Source organism: Podarcis vaucheri (assembly GCF_965113315.1).
Source record: "Podarcis vaucheri genome assembly, chromosome: 13".
Classification (NCBI taxonomy): domain Eukaryota; kingdom Metazoa; phylum Chordata; class Lepidosauria; order Squamata; family Lacertidae; genus Podarcis; species Podarcis vaucheri.
In genome coordinates this window covers 2,167,331-2,189,429 of record NC_138751.1, presented here as the reverse complement: position 1 = coordinate 2,189,429, position 22,099 = coordinate 2,167,331, and the positions used below count along the sequence as shown (strand labels likewise).

The following is a 22,099-nucleotide window of genomic DNA, read 5'->3' as shown; positions in this document are numbered from 1 at the left end:
GGGCCAAGCGCGCAGGGATGCGGCGGGCGCAGGTGCCCTCCTAGCCCAGGCAGGTCGGCCCCGGGAGGCGAGGGGCCTGCGGAGGATTGGGGCTTGGGGAGGGGATGGGCGAGGTCTGGCTTGGAGGGGGGAGCTGGGAAGCAGAGAGACACCCCTCCGCCGCCGCCGCGTCGCCTCCTCTAAGGCCTTTCTCTCTCTCTCTCTCTCTCTCTCTTTTTTGGGCCCCAGCAGCCGCGACCAGCATCCCGCCTTCCCTCCCTCCCGGCCGGCCGGCAAGCGAGGCCCGAGGCCGCATGGAGGGGCGCCCCCCCGGCGCCGAAGCAGGGGCCTGATCCATGCCGCGGGCGGAGGACATGCCCCAGCGAGCCGGCCCCGGCTGCCCTCCCAGATAGCCCCCTCCGCAAGGGGCGCCGGCGGCTCCAGCCCAGCAGGTACTTAGCCATCGCCTTGGGGGGGGGGGCGGCTAGTCGTGGGGTGTGACGCATACCCCGCCGGATAGGGGTCTCCCTTGCTTGCCTGCTCTGGCTGAGCCCCCAACTGATCTCTCTTTGGCACCCCACCGCAGGCAGGAGTGTCCCATCAGCAAAATCTTGGGCCTGAGAGGGGACCCAGGAGTCCGAGCTCTGGGCCGCCTCTGGGGGGGCTGAGACTCTCTGGGTCTGGCCCTTCTCAGAGCCGCCCCCCCACTTGCACTGGGCCTTGAGTTCCGCTGAAGCCCACAGGCACCCCCCAGGAGGGTCTGGGGCAGTGGCGTAGTGTGGGGGGTGCAGGGGGGGCCGGCCACACGGGGCGCAACATCTGGGGGTTAGGGTTAGGGGGCGCAAATCCACGGGTTAGGGGGTGCAAATCCACGGGCTAGGGGGCGCAAATTACTTGCCTTGCCCCGGGTGCTGACAACCCACGCTACGCCACTGGTCTGGGGTACATCTGGACTGTTCCATCCCCTACAGCCAAGCCCAGAACTCCATAAGGCCACAAATGGAGACGGTTGCCTCCCAGCAAAAATATATGTTTATCGGCTAGTGGTCAGCAAGGCACTCTCTAGCATTACTGAACGGTAAGACACCCTGCGTCTGAAACACCGGAGAACCACTGCTGCCAGCCAGTGCAGACACACTCAGCTTGGCGTAAGCCAGCTTCCTACATTCCTCAGCTCATGAATGCGTTCTGGGCTTGAGCTCTGAGATGGGTGGCTCCACACACACACACACACACACACACAGGAACACATTTCTACCTGTCCCCCTCCCCCTAATATAGTCTCTCTCCCTCAGCAGAGCCCCCCCTTTCTGGGCACCCCCTCCCCACCGCCTGCCAGCCACCGGAAGATGAATGCAGGCCCCCAGGAAGCTTTGATCTCCGTGTTTCTGCAGTTCATTGAGGATCGTGGCCGCTGGGCCTACGGGGCCCTGAGCCAGACGTGCCACCCCCGGGAGCAGCTGCGCAACGAAATGAACCTTCTGTACCGCAAGAGCAAGGTGGAGTGGAAACAGAGCAAGGACGACGAGCCCAAGAAGAGGTAGGCCAGGGATGGAGGCGTTGGCCCCTGACGTGGTCCGCAGGCGCTGAAAAAGGTGATGGGGGGTATAGCGTTAGGCAGGGGCCCATACAAAGGTTGACCCCAGAGTTCACCCACCTGTGCTGGGCAGGAAAGGGCACACTTGGAGGGAGCGCAGCTGGGTAGCCGCCTGGCACCACTGGAACTCCCTTCAGCTGGAGGCCTGGCAGTGCCCAGCCCCTGAGAATCTTCCACAACAGCTGGGAGATCATTTCAGGCAGGCAGGATTCTGTCTTGGAACTAGCTTGGATTCGAAGTGGGTCTCTAAAGGATGTTGTGGACAGCCAGGTTTTGAGGGCTGCAGGCCAAACAGATTCAAAACACAAAAAGACCAAAGCCCAGAATGCCTTGCTCTGAGCCAGGCCCAGAATAAACCCCAGAAAAACTTGGGTGTGCTTTTAAATGTCTCAGTCACCTGCGAGTTTGAGGCTGCTATTTTTGTGGAGTGGTGCTGCGACGATGGCTTTTATTTCCGTTTTTCTCAGATGACTCGCAAGGCTTGTTTTGATACTGGTGTCACTGTTGTGGTTTTTCCTTTGGTTCTCTTTCACAAGTCCGGTTTGAAAATAACTGCAGCTGGCCTCTTGAGATGCCAGTTCCGATCTTGTAATGGTCTTGTATTTGACCTCGTGCAAAGCTCCCTTGTGCGCTGGCTGTTTCTCTTGTGGCGTGCTTGATCTGGCCACCCAGGCCCTGAGATCATACCTTGCTTATCTTCATTCCCAACGCTGTTATGGTGATGTAGAGCAGAACAGTGAGGGGAGAAATAAGTTGCCTGCTTTTCGTTGATTGCTGCAGAACCTTGAATAAAGGGAAGGGCCTTCGCCTAGGCAGAGAGCACTTGCTTGGCATGCAGAAGGTTTGATCCCTGGTGACATCTTCAGGTTAGGCTGGGAATGGCCCTTGTCTCAAACCCTGGAGAGAGGCTGCCAGCCAGTGTAGGCAATACTGAGCTATATGGATGAGGGGACGGATAAGGCAGCATCGTATATTCATTAGAAATCAAAGTGAAAACATCTTCCCAATTCCAAATCCTTCTTTTTCCTTCAGTGCTCCCAGGCATTTTCCAAGCATGCTCTTCGCTCAATGAAACAGGCTAGCCTGCTCTTCCCCAACCTGGTGCCCTCCAGACATTTTTGGATTACAACATCTCTCAGCCTCAACATCACACAGCCATGCCGGCTGGGGCTGATGGGAGTTGTGGGCCAAAATACCCGGAGGGCACAAAGTTGAGGAAAGCTGATGCAAGGAGAGGGGTAGTCTGTGGGATGTGAAACACAAGAGCAGTCAAGTACAACATTCCTAGAGTGAACATGTTTACACATGGGGAGGAATGTTTGTCCAGCCAGCAGGTAAACTTCCTGTTTCCTTCTGGGCTGCGACAGACTTCCCCTGCATTCCCTGAACATTCCCATATAGAAGAGGTGTGAGATCGTCAGGAGGCAGGGAGCTTGTGGGTTAAACTGTGGAGGAGGACCATCAAGACAATGAACTTGAGGGAGTTGGGGATGTTAAGCCTGGAGAAGAGGAGACTAAGAGATGACAGGATGGCCATCTTCAAATATCTAAAGGCCTGTCCCCTGGAAGAAGGAGCAATCTTGTTTCCTGCTGCTCTGCGGGGCAGGACCCGAACAAATGGATTCAAACTGCAAAGAGATTCCGACCAAATATTAGGAAGAACTTTCTGGTAGTAAGAGCCGTTCAACAGTGGAACGGAATCCCGTCGGAGGTGGTGGATTCTCCTTCACTGGAGGCTTTTAATAAGAGATACATAATAATAAGCTGCTCATCGTGGGGTTGGACTAGATGACCCTTGGTGCCCCTTCCAACTCTACAAGTCTATGGTTCTATGGAGAGGAAAGAGCTTAGAGCAGGGGTCGGCAAGGTTTAATGGCCATGGGATGGATCACTCCCACGGAGATGGCCCGTGGGCCGGACTGGTGCAGTGCGATGCTGGAAATTGCGCCTGTGCATGTCCGCGGTGCCGAAAATCGCTTTTGCGCATGCCCAGATGCCGAAAATCGCTTCTGCACATGCCCAGACGCCAAAAACCGCTCCTGCGCAGAAGCGATTCTTGGCATCTGGACATGCGCAGACGTGATTTCCGGTATCTGCGTGTGTGCAGATGCAATTTCCGGCGCTGCTCAGTGAGTCGCCACGCCATAGAATCATAGAATCATAGAATCATAGAGTTGGAAGAGACCACAAGGGCCATCGAGTCCAACCCCCTGCCAAGCAGGAAACCCCATCAGAGCACTCCTGACATATGGTTGTCAAGCCTCTGCTTAAAGACCTCCAAAGAAGGAGACTCCACCACACTCCTTGGCAGCAAATTCCACTGCTGTGCTGATTTAGTGCAGCGCGTGGGGGACTCGCCAAGCAGGCGGCTCGATTCAGGGGGGGCTTGTGGGCTGGTAAAAATGGCCTTTGTGTGCCGTATCCGGCCCATGGGCCGCACGTTGCTGACCCCTGGCTTAGAGAGTGATTCCCAGCAGCGACATCACTGTTCCTGGAACCCACCAGTGCCTGGTGACGTCTCGCTGCCCTTGACCGGTTTTCCCGAGCGCCAGCCACCTGGCCTTAAAGCCCCTTGGTTTGTCTCCCCTACACCCCACCCCATTGTTATTTTTAAGACGCCCCGCTCTCTCTTGGCAGATGTTCTCCCCTCTGGCCCTAATCCTTGTGCCCTGGTGGAAGTTTCCCTGCCTGGACTAAGTGCTCTATATATAGCCCCTGGTGTTTTTCACAGGCGTTTAAAAAGCCCAGGTTATCCTCAGATAATCTGGGGTGGAGGGGGGGAGGGCAGGCCGCATTCGCTGAATGGTGGGATGGTGAATGAGAGCCAGCCTTCCCCATCTGATGCAGAAAAGCTGCTCTAATGATTGGCTATTATTTGGAGGGGCAGATTGACTGTGAGATCTCAGGCTCAGAGGCTCAGGCAGGACCCAGCAAAGGCCGGGCAGTGGGGGGGCCTGTCCTCACCGCGTAAGAAGAGTCTGTTGGATCAGGCCCACGTAGCCCAGCACCCTGTTCTCACAGTGGCCAGGCAGGGGGGCATGACAGGGAAACCCAGAAGCAGGATTCGAACACAAGAGCAACTCTCCTCTCCTGCAGTTTCCAGCAACTTGTGTTCAGGAACATCTCTGCCTCCAGCTAGTAGCCATCAATGGTCCTCTCCACCTCCGTGAATTTGTCTAATCCTCTCCTATTTATTTGTTAAATTTGTATACCGCCCTTCACCCATAGGTCTCAGGGCGGTTCACACAACATAAAAATACAATATGAAAACACAGAGGACAGTGGTGCCTCAGGTTAAGAACTTAATTCATTCCGGAAGTCTGTTCTTAACCTGAAACTGTTCTTAACCTGAGGTAATAATAATAAAAAAATATAATAATAATAAATTTTATTTATACCCTGCCCTCCGCGGTCAGAGCCAGGCTCAGGGCGACTCTGACAGTAAAAACATAATGGGGGGGGGGGCAGGATTTAAAATGCAATTTAAAATGCAGCCTCATCAAAACCATAAGGGGAGGGAAACATAAGGGTCAGACAGAGTCCAAACCAAAGGCCAGGCGGAACAGCTCTGTCTTGCAGGCTCTGCGGAAAGATGTCAAGTCCCGCAGGGCCCTGGTCTCTTGGGACAGAGCATTCCACCAAGTGGGGGCAGTACTGAAAAGGCCCTGGTCCTAGTTGAGACCAATCTAACCTCCTTGAGGCTTGGGATCTCCAAAATGTTGTCATTTGTGGACCTTAAGGTCCTCTGCGGGGCATACCAGGAGAGGCAGTCCCGTAGGTACGTTGGTCCTTTAAAGGTCAAAGCCAGCACCTTAAACCTGACCCTGTACTCCACCGGGAGCCAGTGCAGTTGGTAAAGTGTGTACCACTTTAGCTAGTGGGGCCCCTGGCTGCCGCCGCCGCGCAATTTCTGTTCTCATCCTGAAGCAAAGTTCTTAACACGAGGTACTATTTCTGGGTTAGCGAAGTCTGTAACCTGAAGCGTCTGTAACCCAAGGTACCACTGTACATGATAAGGCACCTAAGTCAGTAGCCATCCCTGTCTCCTGTGGCAGTGAGTTCCATAGTTTACGTGTTGCACGAAGAAGGGGTTCATCTGTCCTGTGACTCTATCCCTCTTGTGTGTTGGCGGGTAAGATGGGCAGCTTCCACGAGAGGTACTGCCTCGCCTGGATTTCCTTGCACATACAGTGAGAGGAGGAGGATGGTTGAGGGAAGAGCGCTCTGCATATGTACAACTGAATTTGAATTTTCACTTGTTAGACACTGGAAAACAGGTCCTGGGGCTAAAGCTCGCTGAGTTCCGGGTCAAATCAAGCCTTTGCTGGCTTCAGCCTGCGACTGCGTGACTCAGGGGAGCATCAGCAAAAACAGTTCCTTGGAGGGGCTTTGATTTCTGCTCCAGACGGATGATTCACAAGAACAGTTTTGACATGGCAGCTGACTTTTACGGACAGGCAACCTTTCTGCCTTTTTGAAGAGAAAACATTTATTCAGTCCTTCCAGTTGCAAAGCATGGCGCAGTCTTGAACGTATTTGCTCCCACAGCAGCCCAGTGAGGTGGGCCGCTGCTGGTCCCATTTTACAGGCAAGGTGCTGAGGGGTTTGGGTTTTTGGGAGGGAGTGCGGTGGCAGATGACATGTTGGGCCCGTGTCCAAGGTGGGATCTGAACTCAGGTTATATTCCACAGTACCTCTAAGCTTAAGGCCAGGCTATTGCCTGATTTTCTCAGTGGCTGTCACAAAATCATAGAATCTGTAGAGTTCCACCAAAGCTCATCTAGTCAGCAAAAGAATCCCTGATGTCCAAACTGTGTTTGACAACCTCCAGTGAAGGAGAGCCTGCCACTTTCCAAGGGAGTCCGTTCCACGGTCAAATGGCTCTTACCACTAGGCAGCTCTTCTTAACTTTCGGTTGGGCTCTCCTTTCTTCCAACTCGAATCTGTGGGTTTGGATGTCCATCAGTTACGAAACTCCCTTCCAAACCTGGACCCGAGTGGTGGGGCGTGACGTCAAGCAATTTCATCTCAGCCAGCTTTGGCTCTAACAGAAAGCGGGGCATTTTGCCCATGTTTTGTTTCACCCAAGGTCTTCGGTCCGCCACTGTGTTTTTTTCCAAAACTCAGCAAGCCACAGTGGCTCTGAGCAGAAGAATGTGTGTAGCCACTGGAGGCTAATCTAGTCCAACCGCCCGTTTCCCGCTGCAGTTTAACCGGCTGCCTCTTCTGGGAACCCCACAGGCAAGAGCAGAGGGCCTGGTGTTACTCCCCAGCAATTTCACATCCAGAGGCATGCTAATTTTGATCCCGGAGGTAACAGAGTCCATAGGTCCTGTTCCTAATGGCATTTCCAGGTAGAGCCAGAAGACACCCCATTCTGGAATCTGGAGAGCCTCCTCTATTCAGTATGGACAATTTTTGAGCAAGATGGGTTCGTGTTCTGACTCGGAATAAGGCAGCTCCCTATCATCCTAGATACGCATCATGGCAGCTAGTAGTGGCCAGTCACAGCCTCCGTTCAAAGTCTAACTCCTTCACAGTCCAAAGTTGGTGGCCATCTCTGTACCTTCTGGAAACAAATTCCCTAGTTTGACTAAGTACTTCCTCCTCTACTTCCTGAATCTATCAGTGTCGGGCTGGGTGTCGGGAGAAGGCCGGCAATAACTCCCAAGGTGTCAGTGAAGTTAAATCTTTATTGAAAGAAACAAAACAGCTCAGGCCCAGTGAACACAGCAACTCTTCCCAGTAGGTCTTACCCCCAAATGAGGCAGTTGTTGTTGTTTAGTCGTTTAGTCGTGTCCGCCCCTTCGTGACCCCCTGGACCAGAGCACGCCAGGCACTCCTGTCTTCCACTGCCTCCCGCAGTTTGGTCAGACTCATGCTGGTAGCTTCGAGAACACTGTCCCACCATCTCGTCCTCTGTCGTCCCCTTCTCCTTGTGCCCTCCATCTTTCCCAACATCAGGGTCTTTTCCAGGGAGTCTTCTCTTCTCATGAGGTGGCCAAAGTCTTGGAGCCTCAGCTTCAGGATCTGTCCTTCCAGTGAGCACTCAGGGCTGATTTTCTTCAGAATGGAGAGGTTTGGTCTTCTTGCAGTCCATGGGACTCTCAAGAGTCTCCTCCAGCACCATAATTCAAAAGCAATCAGCCTTCTTTATGGTCCAGCTCTCACTTCCATACATCTCTACCGGGAAAACCATAGCTTGAACTATATGGACCTTTGTTGGCAAGGTGATGTCTCTGCTTTTTAAGATGCTGTCTATGAGGCAGTTGCCTTCCTGCAACTCTCTAAGTCCCCTTCTTCCTTCCCAAGCAATCTAAGGCTCCTTCATCTTGTCTCTCTTTGCTCCATCCTCTTCATACCTCTCCTGGTTCGGGGAGACCAGAAGGGGAGGGAAGCTGGTCACAGCAGGAGGTGGAGACCCCCCTGGCTTCTTCAGCAGCCTGCCTTACCTGTCTCCTGGCCCTGCTCCTCTCCTGCTTCAGCTTCTGCCACTGAGTCTGGAGTTCTCTCTGCCACAGCCTCTTCCTGCTCACTAACCTCTGTGGCCTCGTCAGCTTCCAACATCTTCTCTTTCCGGTCTTCACCATTCATCCACGCGAGGTTTCTGCCACCAGTGTGATGGGGAGGCTGCTGTTAGCAAAGGAAGCCGGCAGAAAACCCCATGGCTGGAAGTTGCCCCAGTGAGGACATCTTTCCCACCCTTCTCTCGCAGGGCAGGCAATCCTGAAGGAAAAGCTCTCTGCTGTCCTGGGTCTGTCCCCACAAACTCACTGAAGATCCTGCTCCCTTGCTTGCGTAAATCGGAAGTTCTGAACATGGCCCATGGCACAGTGCCTTATCTGTCCCCCTCAGCAGGCTCACTCATTGATGCTGCCCTCCAGCTGCCATTTAGAATTTCCCAGAATGCCTGGGAGCGCCCAACGAAGTGCTGCCCCAGTGCTTTGTGGGAAATGAGGTTAGCAGCTTGTAGCTTTCTGCCACCTGGTGGGGAGGGTCTGGAGCAGGTTTGGCACCAGCAAGTCCTGCTGGAGCTCTGGCGGATGCCCAAAGATGCCAGCTGCTGAACACCTGGGTGAGGGAATAAGGCTGCCTCGGCCTAGGATTTGTGTCGTGGTAACTTTTTCCAGAGGGTGAGCTCTTACTCATCCTCTTCCCTTGTCGTCTTGGATCAGGCTCAGCCTAACCCCGTCCAAGTCCTGCCCTGTGCACCAGCCAAGCCATCAAACCCTGAGTCCCACTCCGTTCTTCCCCTCTCCCCCCACCTTCAGCTTGTTTGACCTTCCTGAATTCCCATTTTGATCTGCCCTCTTCTTCAGTTTGTCGAGGTGGCTCTGAGTGCTCAGCCTGGCCTCCAAGAGGCCAGGAGGGAGACCCCCTCCACAGCTACCCTCGCAGCTGCCTCACTCCCACTTGTCCCAAACAGAGATAATGAAACCTGCTTGGGGTGAGGATTGTTCCCCCCCTCCCCTGGTTCGCAGGAAGTGAAGGGTTAAAGGCACCAGCAGGCTGATGTTGCCTGGCTCCTGCAGGTCACCCAGACCAGTTTCCATGGAAACTGCTGGGCCATCGCCAGCATCCTGCTGCATCCTCATACTTTTGGTACCCAGGACCCTTCACTCCAGCGAATAAAACCAGGGAAGAGAAGGAGAGGAGATGCTGAAGGTCTGCCAGCGGGAGGCTGGGAGAGGTGTGGCCAGAAGGAAGTCAGGAGGAGGGTGGCTGAGGAAGGAGGAGGGTGGCGCATGAGAGGAGCAAAGATGTCTGTGGTGGAATCCTGATGCGATGTCAATGGGTGGGTGGGTGTGGAGGGGGGAAAGCTGGGAGGATGAATGGCGGTGAACAGGGGGTGGGAGGTGTTGGGTTGCGTAGGGGAGGGAGGGGTCTTAGAAAGGCAAAGCCCCAAGTGGTTTGGGGGCATTATTGGACCAGCTGTGTGTGGAAAGGTGTGAACAGCACCTATTTGACATGCAGATGGTCCCCATCCCAATCTGAATCTCTGGAGTGCTGCTTCCAGTCAGCACAGAAGAGACTAAGCTTCCTGGAGCAATGGCTTAAGGCAGCAAGTTTTGCAGTTGCCCAGAATTCTTAAGGGACCCTGCCCTGGAGACCAATTCCTTGCAGTTCAATGGCCTGCTAGCTTCCTTCCCGAAACAAAAATGGTCCCAACTGAAGGTACCCTGCGAATCATTCTCAGTCTGGCCTGTCTTCCTTTGGTACTGGTGCAGCCGCTGTAAAAAATGTGGACTAACAATGTAGGGAAAGGCCTGCATCTGGGCGCTAAACATTGCGGCTGACCTAGCTGTCTTAGGCTACGGGCTTAAGGCAGCTTTTGCCAACCGTGCCAGCTGGGGGCTGGTGGAAGTTGTAGTCCAAAGCATCTAGAGCACACCACGTTGGCGAAGAAAACTAACTTAGGAGCTGGGCAGGATGCAGGAAGGCAGTCTGTGGAGTGAGCAGATAAGAGGGGACCATTCGGGAAGCAGGGTGGGGCAAAGGCAGATGGGCATGAAATACGCTCTTCCCTCTCTCTCTCTCTCTCCTCGTCTGGCCAGCTCCTTTCTTGCTTGGCTGTGGAGATTGCTACAGGCAGGCACTCGCTCCTTCCTCCTCTGTCTCACCCAGAACTGGTGTGATGACTGGAGGGTGGGATCTGGCGATGCCAGACTGGCTGGGCCTCAGCCAACGTCTCTCCGAAAACCAGGGAGCAGCTGAGGGTTTGTTTACTCGCCCAGCATCTGCTGTTGGCACGTGCCCTGTCTTCTCTCCTGTCTTCTCTCTGCCACTGTGCCAAGACACAGAGAGACAGAGAGAGGGAGGGAGGAAGGGGCCTGCGGGAAGGGGCTGCTCATCGGGGATGAAGGGGCGTTTGGGAGAAGCCACTCCCAGCCCTTGGCTCTTTGCCAGCTGCAGCTGACACACTGCAGCACATTTCTCTGCTGCCGGCAAGTGTGATGTGTATGTTGCTGTGCAGGGGGGAGGGGAAGATAGGGGGAAATGCCTTTTAAAAAAAAATGTGGTACATGGAGGCAGGGTTGGGGAGGGAATGATAGCCCTGATTGCTCTCCCTCCACTCTATGTTTCATTTGCTGGAAATCAGGGGTGGAGTTGTGCTCAGGTCCTCTCCAGAACATCCTTCGCTTTGTGGAAAGGTTGCAGCATTCGGGGGTTTTATATTCGGAGGTGAATAAGGGTGTGTAAATGACAAGAGGTGTGTATATATTAATGCATGGATACAGTGGATATAAAGCTCTCTTTTTTGCCTCTCACAAGTTGTAGTGATGGGCCACCAGCTTGGGTGGCTCTACAAGAAGATCAGACAAATTCATGGAGGAGGGGGAGGCGGCCACTGGTTACTAGCCACAAAAGCTATGTTCTCTCACCCGCCCACCCAAAACTATCAGAGGCAGTTTTGAATAGCACTTGCTGGGAATCACAAGCGGGGAGAGTGCTGTTGCACCCAGGTCCTGTTTGCTGTGAGCGTCCCAGAAGAGGCACCTGGCTGTGAGAACTGGACTGGATAATAATAATAATAATAATAATAATAATAATAATAATAATAATAATAATTTATTATTTATACCCCGCCCATCTGGCTGGGCCTCCCCAGCCACTCTGGGCGGCTTCCATAAAAACCAAAAATACAGTAAAATATCACACGTTAAAAACTTCCCTGAACAGGGCTGCCTTAAGATGTCTTCTGAATGTCAGGTAGTTGTTTATCGATTTGACATCTGGTGGGAGGGCGTTCTACAGGGTGGGTGCCACCACCAAGAAGGCCCTCTGTCTGGTTCCCTGTAACTTGGCTTCTCGCAATGAGGGACCCCCTTTGGCCTGATCCTTTGCCTCTTCTTACGCTCCGTCCCAGCCCTCATTCCAGAAACCAAGGGGCTCAAATCACCCCCTGGATGCCTCGGTTAACTGAGAGGCAGTCCTGATCACAGTGGGTGATCGGATTTCTTTTTAAAATGAAAAAGGGGTTGGGGTCGCAGGAGAGAGAAGAGGCTCTTTGTGCAAATGGGGACACCCTTTTGGAAGAATGCGGGGAGGGAATCATAGACTTTGGGGGCATCGTTTCCTTCAGTAATGACAAGTTCAGTTCTTAACACAGCTTTGGCCCACTTGAAAATCTCCCGGTGTTTTAAACTACAACTCCCGTCAGCCCTTGGTAGCACAGCTGTCTGATGGGAACTGCAGCCCAAAACATCTGTGCTAGCAAGGGTGGGGTCACACACACACTGCCCCCCCTCCCCGGGCTTCCCAGCAGTGAGAATATCAGTGCACGGCACTTCCTAGGGCTCGGCTTCCTTTAGAGGAGTGAACATGAGCCTCTGGTGGAGCCTGGCCTGTCAGAGAAGTGGAGAGCGTCAGTGGAGGCAAAGGGAGCAGGTGTTTCCGCAAGGCAAGGGGACAGAACAACCCCCCTGTGAGGAAACACTGCAGGCCCCTTTTGTTCGGAGAAAGAGGCAGGGGTGGCCACCCACCCAGATGGCTTTAAAAGAGGATTAGACAAATTCATGAAGGATACGGCTATCAATGGCTATTAGCCATGATGGCTGCGCTCTGCCTACAAAGTTGGAGCCAGCAATGCTTATGGATGCTAGTTGTTGGAAACTTCAGGGGGAGGTGACCGCCTCAGGCAGCAGGATCCACAGGGCAACAGATCTGGTCTCCGAGGAAGGCATTGCCTCTGTTGCTCCCGACTGCAGCACATTCCTTGGAGACCACGTCTGCCCCCTCCTTGGTGTTGTTGTTTAGTCCTTTAGTCGTGTCCAACTCTTCGTGACCCCTGGACCAGAGCACGCCAGGCACTCCTGTCTTCCACTGCCAACCGCAGTTTGGCCAAACTCATGTTCGTAGCTTCGAGAACACTGTCCCGCCATCTCGTCCTCCGTCATCCCCTTCTCCTTGTGCCCTCCATCTTTCCCAACATCAGGGTCTTTTCCAGGGAGTCTTCTCTTCTCATGAGGTGGCCAAAGTCTTGGAGCCTCAGCTTCAGGATCTGTCCTTCCAGTGAGCACTCAGGGCTGATTTCCTTCAGAATGGAGAGGTTTGATCTTCTTGCAATCCATGGGACTCTCAAGAGTCTCCTCCAGCACCAGAGTTCAAAAGCATCCATTCTTCGGCGATCAGCCTTCTTGATGGTCCAGCTCTCACTTCCATCCATCACTGCTACAGTGTCCTCTTGGCGAATAGGAGGTGCTGCTGGTCCCCTACCACCCCTGGGGAGGAAATGACAGGGAGCAGGGGCCATGCTCTGGGGTCTCCTGGTGTAATCAGAGCAGGCCCCTTCCCCCTGCAACGGCCTTTTATTCCCACTTCAACTGTTAGGTGAGGTTGGTTGGATTCCCTCCTTGTTCCTGATGTAGATCTTCACTCACCCCGTCTTCCCTGGTGGGAGGGGGGCACCATTTTGTGCTGTGCCTCGGGTGTCAAAACATCTTGGGCCAGGCCAGACCTTTGGGGCACCTGGCTGGCCAGTGTGAGAACAGGATGGTGGACTAGATGGGCCACTGGCCTGATCCAGCCGGCTCTCTGCGTGCTTCCACTTGCTCGGCTCTCCTGGTTTCAGACAAGGGACATTCCCAGCCCCACTGGGAGATGCTGGTGACCCAACCTAGACCTTCTGCGTGAGCTGCCTTCCTGCTTCTTCCAACTGCCAAAAGCTGTTTGTTTCTCTCTCCTACGCAGAGATGTGCAAGTTTCTGCACACAGTTCTCCTCCCAATTAGCTCCCATTAAGGGCCATTCTGGGCTATTATCTAGCAATCTCCTTCACAAAGAAGCAGTCAGGTGGCTTCCCTTGCAGGTACCCTGAGGGGAGGAGTTCTTCTAAGGTCAGCCGGGTGCCACAAGGTGTTGCTTAAGGCAAACCCCAGAAGAACAGAAGCTCATAGTGGGTGTGGGGCCAATTGAGGAGGGGGCAGCCTTGCAGCTTCAAGCCACAGCTGTGGCAATCTCCCTCCTCATTGCAAAACTGCCACATGACACCAGCTCTGCCCTCCACCCTCACATCACTTTTATTGTGGATGTGTGGTGGTTTGTCCTTGTGCTCGCATTATAAACAATTAACAGAAGTCCCACTTTGGGGGCATTTTTGTCCATAAAAATAAACTAGGAATAACAATATGGTTGGCGGCTGCAAAACTTTCAGGGCGGACATTCGGTTTCATTTCCAACCGATGCAATCTCCGTGAATTCCTGTTGGAATCTTATTAACTATTTATGCTTAAAAAGTTCCGGTTTATCTCGTCCATATGGCAAAAACACAGTAACATTGGGAGAAGCATCGCAGCTAATAAAGCAGAATGATGTGTGGACACAGTCCAGGATAAATCCGCCTCTAATGTGCCTTTGACTGGGACGCAGGTGGCGCTGTGGGTTTAACCACAGGGCCCAGGACTTGCCAATCAGAAGGTCAGCGGTTCGAATCCCTGCGACGGGGTGAGCTCCCGTTGCTCAGTCCTGCCAACCTAGCAGTTCAAAAGCACCTCAAAATGCAAGTAGATAGGTACCACTCCAGCGGGAAGGTAAACGCCGTTTCCGTGCGCTGCTCTGGTTCGCCAGAAGCAGCTCAGTCATGCTGGCCACATGACCCGGAAGCTGTACGCCGGCTCCCTCAGCCAATAAGGCGAGATGAGCGCCACAACCCCAGAGTCGGTCATGACTGGACCTAATGTTCAGGGGTCCCTTTACCTTTAATGCGCCCTTATTGCATCAATAGCATGGATTACTTCAATACTAGAATTGCTAGTCTACTGACATTTTAATTTTTTGAAAGCCTTACATTGCTATTGCCTATTTCTCTTACCGATAATATTGTTTTCTCTTTTTTCATAAACCTCTTTGAGGTGGTTAGTTCCCCCGCCCCAATCAAGTGGTGTATAAAATTTTGTGAAATAAATAAGCCCTGGTGCAGATGAGTGTGTGTGTGTGTGTGTGTGTGTGTGTGTGTGTTTCCCTCCCAACCACCCATTCATGAACTTGAGGGCTCGGTGGCTTTGTCCTCACCCCTCTCTGCTTCTTCCTCCGCAGTTCGGCCAAGGAGCCCAGCGTGGGGAAGGTGCGGGACGTGGCCTCTTTCCGCCGCCACTTCAGGATGGGGTTCATGACCATGCCGGCCTCGCAGGAGCATGCCCCGCACCCCTGCGCCAGCAGCATGGCGCCCCGCTCCCTCTCCTGCCACTCGGTGGGCAGCGTGGACAACAGCTCAGGGGATGCAGCCGCAGGATCCCGGAAGCCGCCAGCGAAGCCCAAGCGTCACCCCAGCACCAAGCTCAGCGCCGAGGCCAAGTCCGCCCTGGAGCCGGCGGGGAGCAAGAGAGGAAGTAAGGAGGGGGACGGGGCTGCCCTGGGAAGCAGAGCCAGAATGTGCCGGGGGGCCCAGGGTGGCATTTAGGGTGGCAGGGCTGTGTTGCTCGGAGAAGTTGTCAAGCAGGCCAGCTTGACTTGCCACCCCTGGGGCGCAAGCTGCCTGCTGGACTTACAAAACCAGCCGGCAGTGGGGGGACGGGGGGCATGGTGGGGAGAAAACACGGCAGCAGGGGTTACCCGAGCAGAAGACAAAGCGAGGGACCCCACTGCCTCACCTCAATAGAATTGGAAAAGGTTCAGAAAAGGAACACGGAAAACAATGGAGGGGATTGAGGCAAGGAAAAGGTGAGGAAGAGGGGATATGATAGAAGATTATAAAATGATGCCTAGCATGGAGAAAGCGGACAGAGAAAAGTTTTCCTCGCTCTCTCGTAACACCCAATGAAGATGCACGTTGGAAGATTTAGGACAGATAAAAGAAAGTGTCCCGTCTCTCCGCCAAAGCGTGTAAACTTTGGAACTCCCTTCCAGAGGAGGCAGGGGTGGCCACCAACTGGGATGGCTTTAAGAGGACGGGACAAATCCATGGAAGAGGAGAGGGCTATCCATGGCTTCTAGCCACAATGGCTCTGCTCTGCCTTCACAGCTGGAAGCAGCAATGCTCCTGATTAGCAGTTGCTCGAAACGCCAGGAGGGGAGAGTGTTGCTCCTGTGCTCAAATCTTGCTTGCTGGTTTTCCATTGAGGCTGCTGGACTAGAGGGGCCACTGGCCTGATCCAGCCGGCTCTTCGAATGACGACTGTGTTCTCCCACCACCATAGGAGGCTTCTCGCCTCTGAATACCGGGAGTTGCTGGGAATTGCAGGAAGGAAGAATCGCTGTCACACTCAGGTCCTCCTTCTGAGAACAGGGTGCTGTTCTCATCTGGACCTTGGGCCTGGTCTTTTGTTGTGAGCTGTCTCAACTGGGGAGGGGGACCACAAACACGCTGCGCTGTCCCAGCCCGTGAGCGCCCGGGTGAACCTGCCTCAGATCCCAAGGTGAGAGCTGGGGCACTTTCACCAGGTACCTCGCGGGCAGAGGCCAATGGGGCTTGTTTTTGCAACAGCGCACTTTATCGCCAAATAGCAATGTTTCATTGGCGATACACCGCGATGTTGAAAAGCTGATATCGTCCAGCGCTAGTGGGCCCCTGGGAGAAGCATCAGGGGGACTGGTGCCCCCCCCCCGCATTTCTTAAGGCTGCCTGGGAAGCTGCCCATCATTCCCAGAGAAAGAATGACCTTGGGGATCCAGCAGCAGCTCAGTTTGCACCCGGACGCCACCTCTCTTCCTTTTGCAGCACATGGCACCCCGCAGAGAATCCTGGGAGCTGTAGCTTGTTAAGGGTGCTGGGAATTGTAGCTCCATGAGGTGTAAACTACCATTCCCTGGATTCTTTGGCAGAAGTTTACGATGCACGGTGTGCACACAACTGGAGTATTGCACGTGGGTCCTGGAGCTGAGCCCCCCACCATTTGTCTTGCTTTTAACGCATGCCCTTTTCCCTCCTTCGCTGTTCCCTTTCTCCACCAGCTTCCCATAAGTCAAGCACAGAGAGCCGAGAATCGGGGCGCAAGGTTCCCCCGCAGAAGCCAAAGCGCAGCCCCAACACCCACTTATCTGTCTCGTTCGACGAGACGTATTCAGGTCGACTTCCGGGCCCCGCTGCGGCCGGGGCAATGCAGCGCTACGGCCGCGCCTTCTCCCACAGCCAGGCAAAGGGCTCTGACGCCGAGGAGGACGAGCCTGTGTACATTGAGATGGTCGGGGACATTTTCCGGGGACCTGGCCTCCCATCCCAAGCGCCCCCCACAGCCGACGAGGACTCTGACGAGAGCGAAGCCATTTATGAGGAGATGAAATACCCGCTCCCTGAAGAAGGCGGGGGGGAGTCCCGCCCCAATGGGGCCCCAGCCTCCCCGCGCCACCGCCCTGTGAAGCGGGAGGCTGCCAAGGCGGCAGCGCCACCGCCAGGCACCAAGACGTCCCCCTGCGAGATCCCTCCGCCCTTCCCCAATCTCCTGCAGCATCGCCCCCCACTGCTGGCATTCCCCCAGGGGAAGAAGGGGTACAAACCCACAGGTCAGGATGGCTCCAAGCTGCCCGTCCCCTGCCACAGCAAGGAGGCGCCCTCTGCCCCCATGACCCCACAGGTCCCCAGTCACCACCACCACCAACACCACCACCCACGGAGCAGTGAGAGCGCCGCCCTGGGGCCCTCTGGGCGTGCCCGCAGCCACTCCACACCGCTCCCTCCACAGCCCGCAGGCCAGAGCAAAGGAGAGAAGGAGCTCCCCAACTCCCACAGCATGATCTGCCCGCCGGCCAAGCAGGCCCCGGCGCCAGTGCTGCCCGCGGCCTCCGTCCCCTCCATGCTGCCGGTGAAAGAGAAGCCGGCTGTTTCCTACACCATGGTGTACTCGGCGGTCAAGGTCACCACGCACTCCGCTCCGGCCGAGCAGAAGACGGAGAAGGAGATCTCGGTGCTGCACGGCCTGCTGTGCGCCCGCCCGTCCACCGTGCCATCCTGCAAGCAGGTACAGCGGGCGTGCACGCTGCCCGACCCTCCGCCCCTGGGCATGGTCTGGACTTACCCTGCGCCCTGCGTGGGCATGAAGCGCCCGCCGGCATACGAGAGCGTTAAGAATGTGGGCACCAAGGCTTCATCGGCGGTCAAGATCCAGCTGCAGGACCGGGCATTCACCAGCATCGCCTGCTCCCACGTCCTGTCCAGCGAAGAGTGCGGCCGGCCCCCGTTGGGAGAGGAGGAGCCCTTTGGATGGGTCCTGCAGAGGAGGATGGGCTACGCCAGCCAGAAGGGGAAAGAGCCGGAGAGTGAGTGTGGTCCAGAGGCACCAACCCTTGGGCGGGCAGGTGGGGGCAGAGAGGCAATTCTGGCTGGTATTCTAGGGGTTGGGAGGACGAAGCGTTGATGAAGCTTCTCTCCTGGGGAAAATGCTGCCTTTGGCCTGGGGTCACCCGCAGGCTGGCACTAAACCAGTGAGGAGGAGCATGGTGAGGAAGAGCAGCCAAAGTGCCCTTCTGTTGGGGAGTGTGGCTGAGTTTTTCCATCCCTTTTGGGCCCAGCTGCCAGCACTGGGAGAGGGCGGGTTTCCTCCCTAGGGGACCCTTTCTCCAACTGCTTGCAGAACGAACGAGGCTTCCCGTCTAACAAGAAGTCGATCCAGAGAGTTTTGGGTTCTGGCGGCATGCCTCCCTGCCCAACCTCCCCAAGGCTCCACTGGTCCCTGGGGATGCACATTATTCAGGCCTCCTGTGCTGGCTGACCCTGTCAGGCAGGCGTGAGCATACGTGGGAGCTTTCCCACCTCCTTGTGCCCGTTCCTGCCTCCCTCCTTGAGCTCGTCTTCCCCCGACTTTTCAGAGGCCGCAGAAGTCCCCCAAGGCTGGGACAGTGGAGATGGCGCTCCACTGAAAATGGAAAAGGAAGAGAAGGCCCACCAGCCGCCGGTGGTCCTGCAGTCGGGCATCCCTGTCCGCGCCCCGGGGCCGGAGGGCCTGGCTGCCAAGATGCCAGTGGGGAGGACAAATTTGCCCATTCCCTGCCAGACCTTCCCTGCCTGTCATCGTAATGGAGGTGAGGCTGCCGTTGCCGGGGGGGCTTGCAGGGGCGGGGGGCTTGCAAGGGGGCGCAGCCTTGCTTTTGCGGGGTGGGGGTTGTGAGGGATCCCTCTTTGTTCTCTGCCTCGTTTTGGCTGCAGAACTTGTATGCGATGCAGCTGCAAAAGAAAGGAGCAGGTGACCTTCAAATGAGGACAGACTGCAGCAAGCAAGTGCAGGATGCAGAGGAGAGAGAGGAAGAGAGAGAGAGAGAGAGAGGAAAACACACACACAGAGAGAGATGTTTGTTCACTTGTTCATCATGCCAGGCTCTTTTCTGCTGGGGGCTATTCCCGAGGGTCCCTCGTTCCCCCTGAAATCCTGCGTTGCTGTTGGGGTTGAGGGGGAACAGAGGATGCTACTTCATACTGTGTGACCATTGGTCCACCAACCCAGTACTGTCTACACTGACTGAGAGGGACTTGTCCAGGTTTCAAGCCATTGGTGACTGAACTTGGGACCTTCTGCATGCAAAGCTTGCTGAGCTACAGACATTCCCCAAGGAAAGAAGAGGGAGACTTCATTATTTTTGCTTTATTCAGTGTAGAAGGCTGTTGCTCCCTTTCAGACACGTTCCTGGCACGCCTCCTCTTAGAGAGAAAGACGGGCGACATCTGGGGCCAGCCATGATAAGGGGGAGGGAGTGCTTAGTAGGGGGTCCCATTGCTCAATAGTCTGTTTCCTGCTCTCCCCTCGCACACCCCAGATTTCACAGGGGGCTACCTTCTGGGCCGCTCGGCATCCACCTCTGGCGTCCGACATGCCGTGATTCACGCGCAGAGACCGTGCAGCCACGCTCGGGACCCAGCCAGCCTGGTATGTTGGAGGTGAAGGCCGGTGGGGTGGGGGTTGAGTGGTTGGAAAGGGTTGGGGCCTAGGGGCTTAGACCGAGGGATTCTGTGTGTGTGCACACCTGCCTTTCTCTGAAAACAGAGAGGAAGCCTGTTGTATCAGGGCCATGGGGGACATGGCGGCAGGAGATCAGGTCCTGGGTGACACTGGGTGGCGCCATCTTCATTTTTAAGGGCTGGCAAAAACCTTTCCCTTTTATCTCCGATTTGTGGCCCTTAATTTGAAGGATTTAGAGAGTATCTGCAGCCTCTTTTAAAGGATCAGGATCAGGATCAGTAAGATCTGCCCGTTATTCGTACAGTGATGGTTTATAAAGTTTCTTTGGGTTGTGCTGATTGGTTAGAGTTTATCATTGTGCTTGTAAATACACTTTGGGTCATTTTCTTGAGGAAAGCAGCAAATGAATATTAACAAATAGCAGCGACACTTACCGTATTTTTTGCACCATAACACTCACTTTTTTCCTCCTAGAAAGTAAGGGGAAATGTCTGTGCGTGTTATGGAGGGAATGCCTATGGGTGGCATGCCTACGGATTTTCCTCCTCTAAAAACTACGTGCGTGTTATGGTCAGGTGCGTGTTATAGAGCGAAAAATACGGTAATTTTACAAATGCGTCTCCTTTCCCAGATTTTGTGGGGAAAACAAATAGCTGCAAAATTACTTGCGCTGTTTTGGTGTGCGTAGGAGTAACATAAGACACAAACTGTTGCGACATGAACTGACTCAAACCCCCAGCCATTGTCACCTGAGGCCCTTCTCCAGGAGCCATGGGGGGGTCCAGAGGGTGGTGACAAGAGAACAGCCTTTTCAGCAGTGGCGACCTACTTGCGGAATGCTCTCTCCAAGGAGGCATGCGTGGCGCCATTTTTGTCTATGTTTGGGTGCCAAAAAAACCTGTCCTTCCTACCTGGGCTTTTGGCACTTAATTGGAAGGGTTTGGGGTATCTGTGGCCTCTTTGTGGGGCAGGACCCACCTGTTATCTGTGCCAGAGTGGTTTTTTAGTTTTTTTTCTTGGTTGTACTCATTGTAATTGGTCTGAGTGATTCTGTTGTTTCTGTAAGTTGCTTTGAGTCGCTTTCACGATGAATGCAACAAAATAATAATAATATTAATAATTATAATTCATAGGCTAAAAAAGGAGATGTAGGATGTAAAGAGATAGAAAAGCATCCTACTCGGCTTATGGGGTTTCCCCCTTGCTCTGCTGCTCCACCAACACTACAAATTTCAGCAGGACATAGGCAGCTGACATGCCAAGGCGGGCTCATAATCTATCTTGCTCATACTCTATCTTGTGGAGTGAAGTGCTTCCATTAGTGCAAAGGTTTTCAGCTGCGCAGAGGAACTTCCTCTCTTCCTCTCCTTGCTAATCTGTTCTCGGTCCCCACCCCACCACGCTCCAGAGCATATTTGGGGAGGGCAACAGATCCAGCTGCTTGTGTCTTAGAGCAGCCTTTGCCAACCTGCTGCTCCCCAGATCACTTCAAACTAAATCTCCTGGTCTGATGGGACTACAGATGGGTGGGGCTAATGGGACACCTGGCATGCCCCATGTTGGCAAAGGCCGCATCAGAGGGAGGAGGGCAGCCTTGCTGGGGACATTTTTTCTCCCCCCCCCTGCCCACCTCCAATGACAATGTCCTCCCAACCCCTTTCCCCCCTTGCAGGCCTTGCAGCATGCACAGCTGCCGGCGTCGGGGGCCCCACAGAGCTCCCGCGAGAGGGACGGGAAGCTGCTGGAGGTCATTGAGCGCAAGCGGTGCGTCTGCAAGGAGATCAAAGCACGGCACCGTCCCGAGCGCAGCCTGTGCAAGCAGGAGAGCATGCCCATCCTGCCCAGCTGGCGGAGGAACACGGAGAATCGCAAGTCCGGGACGCCGCCCTGCCGCCGCCAGCAGACGGTGCTGTGGGACACGGCCATATGACAGTGAGTGGGGGCTGAGCCCCAAGGAACCTGTGCCTTGTGCTGGCCGAGCTGAACACACCGTCGTCGTTGCCGCAGGGCTGACTGCTGGCAGCATGGTGCCCTGCCTGCCCCCGGGGGCCCTTCTGGCCTGGGACTGACCAGAGACTGCCTGGGCTGCCTGGGGCGAGCTCCCTGCTGAGCTATGACTTTTGGCGAAGGAGAGGGGGATTTCTCCTTGGCGATATCACGGATGGAAAAGAGATAGGGATGGATGCTGGAAGCGCCAGGCAAGACACACCCATCCTGGTGGACAGCCAGCTACCGCCACCGCCGCTGCTGCTGCCGCCGCTGCTGCTGCCTCCCTCTGAGGAACCCCTGCATCAATGGCCCCACAGCCACACCACAGAGGCAGCTGCATATCAGAGCCAAGCAACAGGTTGCCTGTTTGGAACAGCTGCCCCCCACCTCCCCACGCCAGAGCCAGCTGCATCTATGCCAACTGACTGACATCTAAGACACCAACACTCGCCTTTCTTAGGAGGTTGTGGGCGGGGGGCGGCAGGTGTAGCTGTGCTGTGGTTGCGTGTGTGTCGGGCGAAAAGATAGCCGCCTCCTCCTTTTGCCAAAAGATGATGTGGTTAAAAGTGCCAGGCGCACTTCCAATCGCTCGCACGGTTTTCCCCCTTCCATCTCTGAAAATGCCACTTGGGAGTGGATGTTTTGGGGGGGCGGGAGGGAGGGAGGGAGGGCTGCAACTTCACATTGGGTGGGGGTGGGGTGGGGGCTGA

The 22,099-nt window shown here is 54.9% G+C and overlaps 1 protein-coding gene across 3 annotated transcripts; it reads left to right on the top strand.

The window, feature by feature from the left end:
• The first annotated feature begins 293 nt into the window (after window positions 1-293).
• Window positions 294-22,027, top strand: NYAP1 (neuronal tyrosine phosphorylated phosphoinositide-3-kinase adaptor 1). 3 transcript variants are annotated; one of them, XM_082197607.1, is made up of 7 exons: window positions 294-431; window positions 1,374-1,519; window positions 14,611-14,903; window positions 16,465-17,766; window positions 18,316-18,528; window positions 19,258-19,367; window positions 21,073-22,027. In XM_082197607.1, exons 2-7 carry the CDS (start codon window positions 1,452-1,454, stop codon window positions 21,328-21,330), a joined length of 2,244 nt encoding a protein of 747 aa, XP_082053733.1. In that variant the 5' UTR covers window positions 294-431; window positions 1,374-1,451; the 3' UTR covers window positions 21,331-22,027. The 3 variants fall into 3 exon arrangements, with proteins under 3 accessions (XP_082053733.1, XP_082053731.1, XP_082053732.1); XM_082197605.1 differs by having other exon boundaries at window positions 1,278-1,519; XM_082197606.1 differs by having other exon boundaries at window positions 1,275-1,519.
• The last annotated feature ends 72 nt before the right edge of the window (window positions 22,028-22,099 follow it).